The sequence below is a fragment of the Struthio camelus genome, chromosome 1, assembly GCF_040807025.1.
Source record: "Struthio camelus isolate bStrCam1 chromosome 1, bStrCam1.hap1, whole genome shotgun sequence".
NCBI lineage: Eukaryota > Metazoa > Chordata > Aves > Struthioniformes > Struthionidae > Struthio > Struthio camelus.
The window spans coordinates 166,630,040-166,639,746 of NC_090942.1; the positions used below are offsets into that span (position 1 = coordinate 166,630,040).

General features: G+C 56.3%; 1 protein-coding gene and 1 long non-coding RNA gene across 2 annotated transcripts; one reads left to right on the forward strand and one right to left on the reverse strand.

Annotated features, from left to right (window-relative positions):
• Window positions 1-2,247: 2,247 nt before the first annotated feature.
• On the reverse strand, window positions 2,248-3,693 carry LOC138064842 (uncharacterized). The gene is made up of 3 exons (XR_011138105.1): window positions 3,090-3,693; window positions 2,564-2,635; window positions 2,248-2,463 (listed from the first exon to the last, which is right to left on the reverse strand). It is a non-coding gene; the product is annotated as an uncharacterized lncRNA (long non-coding RNA).
• Window positions 3,694-6,433: 2,740 nt separating this feature from the next.
• SOX21 (SRY-box transcription factor 21) lies at window positions 6,434-7,455 on the forward strand. The gene has a single exon (XM_068928972.1). It carries the CDS (start codon window positions 6,450-6,452, stop codon window positions 7,290-7,292), a length of 843 nt encoding a protein of 280 aa, XP_068785073.1. The 5' UTR covers window positions 6,434-6,449; the 3' UTR covers window positions 7,293-7,455.
• Window positions 7,456-9,707: the final 2,252 nt, after the last annotated feature.

The window sequence follows — 9,707 nt, forward strand, 5'->3', positions numbered from 1 at the left end:
CCAAGCTGCATAGCCACTGCAGGGCTAACAGGATTAAAAAGTGGGGGAAAAAATGAGCCACTAAAATACCTGAAAATAACTCGGAATCAAAAAATTGAGCCATTAAAATACATGAAAATAACTTGGATTACAAATAGAGTGCAGGCAGATTAACTAAGTTCTATCTAGTCTCTCAGTAAATTAGAATAGGCTGTATTTTAAAATTTTCTTTATGAGTGAAAGTAGTAGTAAGGACCTCATCAACACTCTCTGCCAGGAACTGCCACCGACCGTTGCGTGAGATCTAGGTCTGGTGCTCCAGCAAGAGCAATCCCAGCGTCCTAGAGCCAGCATCCTAGAGACAAAGATTGATTTTGCCTTGAAAATAACAACACATTAAATCACAGAAAATAGAACATAGTGTAGCCTTCCCAAAATCATTACATTTAACGTCTTAAAAAGTTATAGGACCTCTCCAAGCTTCCAAAACTAGTAAAAACTTTGTTAATTCTCTTTTAACTTAAAATAGCAAACCCAATAAACCAATGGTTTTATTATAAAAAGTTTACTCTCCAGCTGAGCATTTGTGCGCCAAGTTCCATCCAGAATCACACTTTCACAGCCAAATTAGAAACTATAAACTTAGAAACCAGTGTTTTATGATAGAACCCTTGCCAGGCACTTCACTAGAGCTGGGGATACCAGCTGCTCTAATAATAAGCGAACGTTATTGAAAAATAATAATATCGAGCATTTGGAAGCACTCTTTATAAGCAAATGAATGAATTTAGCATATTATGCATAATAAAGAGATCACAGGCTAAAATTTCCTCTCTCACTACAGGTGTTCTCGATTTACTAAGAGGGAAAGTACTTAGAAACACTCACAAATCTGACAGTCTCTGTGAAAGCAGGGAAGTTAGCCTGCAAGCGTGTGAGAGACCGGAGTGCCTGGCAACTTTTGACAACTGAAAGTGATGTGTAACCGGTGACTGATACCTGCACAAAGACAAATACCAACTTCGAAGTTAGCGTGTGGAAACGCTTAAGTGCACAAACAAAGCCGTGAAAACGCAGTGTGGCTCTATAAATACAGTTTAGCGATAGGTCTGTTGAGCCTGTGAGTCAGCTTTTCAGGCAGTCGGAATGATTAGGTGGAGACCGCTATCGAGCTAACCACTATTCTTCACTTACTTTTTTATCTCTTTGACTTGCTACCTTATTATTAAATTCAAATAAAAATTAGGAGGAACGGAGCTTGCTTCCTCGAAACTCTCACTTTAAACTCGGCTTTAAAATGCAAGCAGCTTCTTAAGGGTACGTGTAACTGCACGGGGAGCAAAGAGGAGATGCTATTTATTCAGAATACAGAACTGGACACTATTTGGAGAGGACTGTAATTGCTTGCGGTATGTGCAAGCAGCCCTGTAAAAATAACAGACGGGTATCGAGAAAATACTGCAAATGCCCTGTTGATATGTTTTCACTTTGATCTCGCTTAGTAGAATACAGCACCGTATTCCGGAATTCCTTCTTTCACCTCCATGTGATAATACATCTGCTCCTTTTCCCCCGATAGCAGAAGGAAAGATTGCGCCCTTGAATTTGTAAGCGTCATAACTGACAGGTCAAAGGCAAGGAAAACACATTATACGCGACTGCATTGTTATTGCGTCGATAACAACGCATTGTAAGAACAATTAACACAGTCGCGCAAACGCGCGGAGATCACAGTCGTGCTTTAACAAAAATCCAGATAAAGGGACTAAACTCCCAGAAAGCCCTCGCTCGCTGTCCGGGGATTTCACGGCTGCCCGCGGGTGCGCGCTGCGCAGCCGCCCGCGCCCCGCTCTGCCCCGGGGGCGCAGCCGCCTCCCGCCCCTCGGCGGCCCCCGACGGGGAGGCGAAACGGCGCCGGGACGGGGCTCGCCGCTCGCTCCCAGCCCGGGTCCAGCCTTGCTCCAAGCGCAACTGCTGAGAGTCGGCACCACTTTGCGCAGACCTCTTGCAAACAGGTGACAGCCGGCGTGCGGAGCTCCTTTAACCGCAGGCATAACCGTGGGGGTACGCTTTAGGAGCCGGTGGTTACCACAGGCGTTAGGTGTGTGTGTTGGGGGGGGGGGAGCACTTTGGAAACGAGACCTTGGAATGTAGTATTGCATTTTTAACTAGAAAAATAGACTCGAGCCAGTATACAGCCATTTATAGGTTTCAGTCTGGGAAAGAATCGTATAGAATAATTTATGACCAATAAATTCCATTAGCGTTTTCCACTCTTTGGAGCACTAGATGTGATCAGAAACACGCCTAGATGAAGTCATGCAGCGTTTGCAAATGGCGACTCTTTTTCAAGGCAGCAGTCCATGAGTTGAGGCATCTGCTCTGCTGGAAGTTATGCAAACGCGTGTTTTTAAGATCAGTTCACATGCGCACGACTCCGCCGGGACCTGCGAGCTGCTCGGCGGTTCTGCTCTGCCTGGAGAACTGCAGGACCAAAGATGAACAGTGACCTCAGAAACCTCCTAGGAGCCCTGAACCCGGCACCAGACGCCCGTCTAGATGCAGTTTCTGTTCAAGAGCCGACCTGTTTGTCTGCAGGTTGCTTCTCCAAGTGTGCGTGTGCAGATCCAGAGCACCGCAAGCTGCAGACGACGGGCTGCAAAGAGCAGAGTTCACACCGTGGTACCTACGAACTAGCCCCTGGACAGAAAGCTGGTGATGAGGGTATTGATTTGGGCAGGAACTGGCAGCCATGTGCCCATGTTGAGCATGTCCCTAGAGTGCTTCATGCAGCTCTGTCTCGACCCCGGACAGCCACGGTCCGGCTACCCTTCACCTTGCTGTGGGACCGAGGGCACAGCGTTTCCTGTATGGCATAAATAAGCGGACTGGGGTCACGCGTGGAGCAGTAGGGCTGGAGAAAAGAGGGGGCAATCGCTTGGCTAACGCCGTGCCCGCGGAAGCTGAGCAGGCGCGGCGGCGGGACGCGGCGCGGGGAGCCCAGCCCGCTCCCCCGGGGGAGGGGGGCCATTGGTGGCAGCAACAAAAAAAAAGGAGACGTGTCTCCTTCTCCCTCTGAACTCCCGCTAACAGATTTTATTGGTCCTCACCCTGTTTATCACGGCGGTCGGGGACATATAAATTGAGCTCTGGCTTTGCCTCGAATTGAATTAGTTCCTGCGCTTTCCCACCGGCGCGCACGGCGAGGGGAAGTTGATTATGCCGGCATCTGAGCTATGCAAAGAGAGCCACGGGCTTAGTAGTCTCCTCTTAGAAGTAAAACACAGTAATGAGACATTTGCAACAGCGAAATACGGAATCGCTTCCCTGGTCAAACGAGAGGATTGTACACAGCCGAAAATACTGGCTTCTCATCTCAAAGTGGGAAATTGCTGGCCGATGGGTTGATAACCTGACCTCCAGGGCAGATATACCTACCCCCGGTTCCGGCCCCTCTTGGTAGAGCTTCCTCCCACCTTCTAGAAATACTGTTTCCCCACTAAGCCCTAAACGCCAGCCAAGGCTTGTAGATATCTTAATCTCCCCGCTTTTGACAACCGATTGGAACTTTTTTCACGGCTAAATGGATTGTAGGAGGTCAAACGTTGGCAAGGTGGATTTGGAGATTGAGAGAATTACGTGTAAGTGGTAGAAAAATGGATCGTGAAACACGAAGCGGGAGAAGGTGCATTTTATACGGGGGGTGCTCCGCGTTTCCCGACAGGCGAGCGCCGGAGGCAGCGCCGCCGAGGCGCTACCGGGCACATGCTGGCGTGTGACCCGGGGAGCTGGACCGGCCCCAGGCGGGGAGCGGGGGGGGGGGGGGCGGGAAGGCACCCAGTGGGTTTTGATTTCGGAGCGAGGTTTTCCCGAGCACAAGAGCCACAGGAATTACAGACGCTGCTAAGGTCTGTCATGAGAAGCAGCCTTTAAAGCCCGGCGGCTTTAGCCGCAGCAGGAGCCCCGGGGGTGCGCGCCCCAGGCCGGGGACTGGCAGGAGGCGGGGGGCGAAGCGGGCTTGGCGGAGGGCACCGCAGCAGCGCGGGCGCCGGCCACACGGGAAACAACTTTTCTCGCAGTCTCTGCGGCAGCCGGGCCAGTTCCCCTAGACGTTTCCCTGCTCGGCTCCCGCTGCCCCCGTGGCTGCTGAAATAGCTCCCGCGAAGGGCTCCGCGGCACCGCCCCGCACCTCGTTTTTCCTTGTGCGCTTGTTGGCACAAGGGGTTTCCTGGCGTACAGCCCAGCCCTGCTGCGGACACGCGAAAGAGTTAATGGTTTATTCGGGTTGGTACTGCCACATACCACAGAGGTAAGTTAAAACCAACCCGCCGAAGTACAAACAAGGCGAGCAAGTTCGCCCTGACTGACAGGCCGACGCGTTAGCAAGACGCGCGGACAGCGCGGGCTGCTCCAAGCGGGAAGCGGCAACAGGCGCACAACGGCGCCGCGGCGCTCCCCCTCCTGTCCGCGCCACAGGCCAGGGCATGCTTTCACAGGCGGCAAGACCTCGCTTTAGACGGGGCAAAGCCGGGCGCCGGCTGTGACAGCGGGGCTCTGAGCGAGGAGCCGCGCGGTGCCACCCGCTCTCACCGCGCAGCGGGCGCGGCCGGTACCCTTTAAAGCGAAAGCCAGCGCGCGGCGGGAACGACTTTTTTTAAACGCTCAGAGCCGCCGGGGGCGGGGGGCGGGGGGGGGACCCGAGGGGCTCGGCGGACGGCGCGGCCGGTGCCGGTGGCCGCCCGGTGCCGTCCTCGTCCCCCCTCACCCCCCGGCCCCGATGCGAATCTGCCGCCGGGGACACTTCCTCCGGGAGAGTCTAGCTGCAGGCGGTCTCTCGGGACGACGAGACACCTGCTATTACACCCCGATAAAAACAACAAGCGGTGGGCAGGCGGATCCCCTCCCAAATTCAAAAAAAACAAAAAACAAAAACAACGATAATAATAACAAAATAAACGATGCTCCGGCTCCTCCGCTGCCTCCTCTGGGGAGCGAGGAGCGCCGGCGCAGGCAGGTGAGCGCCGGCGGCAGCACCGGCACCGCGGCGGCCGTTGGGCAACGCTCTGAGGCGGCGGTGGTGACAGGGGCGGGGCGCGCAGGCGCGGGGCGCGCGCCGGGCCGGGCCCCGCCCCTCTCCGCGCCCGCCCAACCTGCTCGGGCGGGGACAGCCGTTGCCCGCGGCGGCGGTGAGGGGGGGAGGGGGACGGGGACGGGACGGGACGGGCGCGCGCGCGCCCGGCCGGCCCCTCCTCCCTCCCCGCCCCGCCCCGCCCCGCCCCCCCCCACCCTACCCCCGCGGGCGCGCGCGCGGGCAGACGGCGCGGCGCATGCAAACATATAGGCGAGCCCGGCGCGCGGGGCAGGCACAGAGCGCGCGTTACCTGCCGGCGGGGCAAGACAACGACGACGGACGACGACGACAACGAAGAACAACAACAATAACAACGAAAAGAAGGGGGAAGGGGGCCGCTGCGGCGGCTCGCACGGCCCCGCCGCGCACTTTATAAGCGGGCCGGCTCCCGCCCGGGCGCAGATCGGCGAGCATTTTAATTAGGAACCTATCTCCCCCCTTTCCTCCTCCCTCCACACCCCCCCCCCGTCGCAGCTCCCTCCTCCTTCTCCCCCCCCCCCAACCACCCGCCGCCCCTCCGCGTCCGCGGCCAAGAAAACCCAGAGAGACCTGGCGGCTGGTGGAGAAGGGGGAGCGCGGGCCAGCGGCGCGGCGCGGCCGAGCCCGCCTGAAACTTGTCGAAGTTTGGCCGACGGCGGGGGCAGAAGAAGAAGAGGAGGAGGAGGAGGAAGAAGAAGAGGCCGCGGCGCCCGGCAGCCACTCCCGGCCGGCGGCGAGTATGTGCGCGGAGCGGGCGGCGCGGCGCGCCCCTGAGCGGAGCCGCAGCCGGAGCCGCCGCTGAGCCGCGGCCCCCCCGCCCCGTCCCCTACCCCCCGCCCCGTCCCCGGGGCGCCGCGATGCCCCCGGCACTTCCCTGAGCGCCGCCGGCCCGGCCCGGCCCGGCCCGCCGGACCCCGCGCCGCTGCCGCCCGGCAGAGCCGCCGCCGAGGACCGGCTGCGCCGCCGCCCCCTTCCGCCCTGCCCGCCGCCGCCGCCTGGACGTGGGAGGCCCCGCCGCGCCGCGCCGGAGCAGGAGGAGGAGGAGGAGGAGGGAGGCAGAGCCCTGGCCCGCCGCGGGGACGAGCGCGGAGCCGTTTGCCGGAGCAGCACGGCCGACACGTGAGGGGCGCGCAGCTGCCGCCGCCCGCCGGGGCGGCCCAGGGCCGCCGCCGCCGCCCAGCCCCGCCGGGCCGGGCCCGCCGCGAAGATTGATCGCCCGCCGGCCGAGAGCGGCGGGGGCGAGCCGGGGCCGGGGCCGGAGCCGGGGCCGGAGCCGGGCGGCCGCGGCGGCCAGGTGGCCGGTGGAGGCGGCCGCCAACGCGGGGCGGGCCGCGGCGTGGCGGGCCCGCGGGGGGACACCATGTCCAAGCCGGTGGATCACGTCAAGAGACCCATGAACGCCTTCATGGTGTGGTCGCGGGCGCAGCGGCGGAAAATGGCCCAGGAGAACCCCAAGATGCACAACTCGGAGATCAGCAAGCGCCTGGGCGCCGAGTGGAAACTGCTCACCGAGTCCGAGAAGCGACCCTTCATCGACGAGGCCAAGCGGCTGCGGGCCATGCACATGAAGGAGCATCCCGACTACAAGTACCGGCCCCGCAGGAAGCCCAAGACGCTGCTCAAGAAGGACAAGTTCGCCTTCCCCGTGCCCTACGGGCTGGGCGGCGTGGGCGACCACGAGCACCCGCACGGGCTCAAGGCCGGCGGGCTGCACGGCGCCGCGGCCGGCGGGCTGGTGCCCGACTCGCTCCTGGGCAACCCCGAAAAAGCCGCCGCCGCCGCCGCCGCCGCCGCCGCCCGCGTCTTCTTCCCGCAGTCGGCGGCCGCCGCCGCAGCCGCCGCCGCCGCCGCCGCGGCCGGCAGCCCCTACTCCCTGCTGGACCTGGGCTCCAAAATGGCCGAGATCTCCTCCTCGTCCTCCTCCGGCTCGGCGCTGCCCTACGCCTCCTCGCTGGGCTACCCGGGCGCCGGCGGGGCGGGCGCTTTCCACGGAGCCGCTGCCGCCGCCGCTGCCGCCGCCGCCGCCGCCGGGGGGCACACGCACTCGCACCCCTCGCCCGGCAACCCGGGCTACATGATCCCCTGCAACTGCAGCGCCTGGCCCAGCCCGGGGCTGCAGCCGCCGCTGGCCTACATCCTCCTGCCGGGCATGGGCAAGCCCCAGCTGGACCCTTACCCCGCCGCCTACGCCGCGGCGCTATGACCCGCGCCCGCCGCTGTAAATGCCTGTACAGAGCCCGGGGAGGGCCGGCGGCCCCGCGCCCCGCTGCCGCCGCCCGCGGGCATATATATAGGTAGACGCGTATATATGTATAGGGGCGAGCTCCGCGCCCGGTGCCCGCGCGGGATGGGGCCGGGGGACGGGCGGGCGGGCGCGGGGGTCCCGCGGGGCGGGCGGCGCGCAGGGCTCGCCCCTGGGAACCTGTTGCGCCTTGCCCGCCGAGGGGCACGGCCCTTGCCCACGCGTCCCGTGTAGAGCTTGTGTGTGTTGCATGCAGTCTTTGCGGATAGCCGAGCTAAGAAAAAGACAAAAAAAAAAAAAAGACAAAAAAAAGCGCGCCCTTCTTCCCCCTCCGCCCCCCAAAAGTGCTTATTCTTGACAGACATGGGAAGATGCTTCCTTCCATCGGTTTCTCCTCGTTGCATTACTCTTTCTTGTCCCTCCGCTCCCCAAGGCTCGGTCGGTGCTTGCTTGAACTCGGAAAAGTCCCACGGCCACCGAAAAGAGAGAGACACAGGAGAAAAAAAAAGAACGGGGGAGAAGGATCAGTTATAGACAGAGCAGGGCATGGGTGCAAATCTGGCGTTCGTAAATGAAAGGGCCGCTGTTTTCTTGGTTTATAGCTCGTCGTAGGTGAATGGGAGCAGGAACCACGGAAAGAAAGAGTATGCAACGTGAAATCCTGCCCGTCCGAGCGCTTCCCCTCCTTGCCGTGTCCCGGGTGACTCCCTGCGGTCCTCTCCCACGGGACGCACACTGGTGCTGGGTCGGGGTTTACACGAGAGGAAAAACGTGTGACTCTTGTCCCCCTCCCCCCTCCCAATAATTAAGTCTCACCCTAAGACTGTAAATTTGTATATCTCTGTGGAAACGCTAGATCTCGGATTGAAAACTCTGTGAATTACTTTGCCCACAGTCGAGTCAGTTTTAACCTGAAAAAAGAAATGGAATGCCTTTCAAAGGGAATAAAAATATTGCGGGACGTCCGAGGATCGCAATATTATCTAAGGTTAAATCAGACTTTTTTGTCTGAGTGATAATTATCTATTTATTATTTAGCTGAACTGAAACAGAGCTTTGCTTTGACAGAAGAGTATTCTCATTTAAAAGAAAATCCGTCTCCCCAGCCAACATGAAGTGTTTTAAATGTGTTTTGGAGTACCCTACCTGTTTAGCTTATTTTAGAGCGACTGCAATTCAATTGCAAATGATGATTTAAAAAATACAAATTTTAGAGAAAAATCCTTCATCAGTTTAGAGTTCTTTTTGGTTTACTTTTGTAATGTGTATATTTTGACTAATGTTTGTGAATGAAGCTGCCTAACATGTATTTAGTTTCATTTTGGCTTTATGTAATATAAAGTAAAAAAAAAAAAAAGATTAAGTATTGGTTTTAACATTTACGTGTAAATGGTTTTCTTGTGTGATCTTCTAATTTAAAGTTAGACGTCTAAACTATATCTGTAAATTAGAATCCGACTACCACTCTGTTCATTTTTGAACAATGAGTTTAAATAAAGCCTGAAGCAGGGAAAAGAGAAAATCCTCTATTTCTTGTTGAGTTACTAACAAGATTTTTATCTGAATTGCCCTTACGTGCCTGGTCCAGGTGAGGTGTAAGGTATCCTCTAAAGGCTGTCTTTGTTTCACTTTTGAATACATTTACTAGGAAATCTAAATCAAGTCATTGTTATTCAGAGCCAAAAACCTGATTTATCACATTTTTAATCGTGAATAGGAAAGAAGATAAAAAAAAAAATCCCAAGTTGTTGTATTATCTTTTAAAAAAGGCATTCATGGACCAGCGGAACAGAGTTCACTGAATACACTGAGACCGTTCAAAGCCTTGAATCGGTTTCCAGTAACATTTTCAGAGTGGAAAGTTGCCTGACCACTTTATCTTGTTAGCATAAGAGCTTCACCACTTAAATGCGTGTAATTTGCTCACGTATCTAAGAAGTATTCCTGATTTATTCCTTGAGTGTTTTTTTTTTTTTTTGGTGAGGGTTTCTAATGATTACTAACTAAAACCTAACACCTTTTGCCTCTAAACTGCTTGCCTCTTTTTATTGACCGAAATGGTGTTTTCAAATGCAAATCGAACAAACGTCTGCATGGGAGTTTACATGCTGCAGGAAAAGTGTAGTGGGATGAAATAAGATTGGTGCATCGATTTAGCAAGGGAATTGTAAGGATCAAAAGCATGTGAATGCCTACAAGACAGTAAACCAAAGCCTTTCACCTTACTGAGATGGTAAACCCCATGTCGCGGTTCTCAGTTCATTTGTGTGTATGTGTGTGTGTATATATATATATATATATGTGTATATATATATATATTTGTGTGTGTGTGTGTGTGTGTGTGTATATACATATATTCTTTTTCTTCCAGAGGGG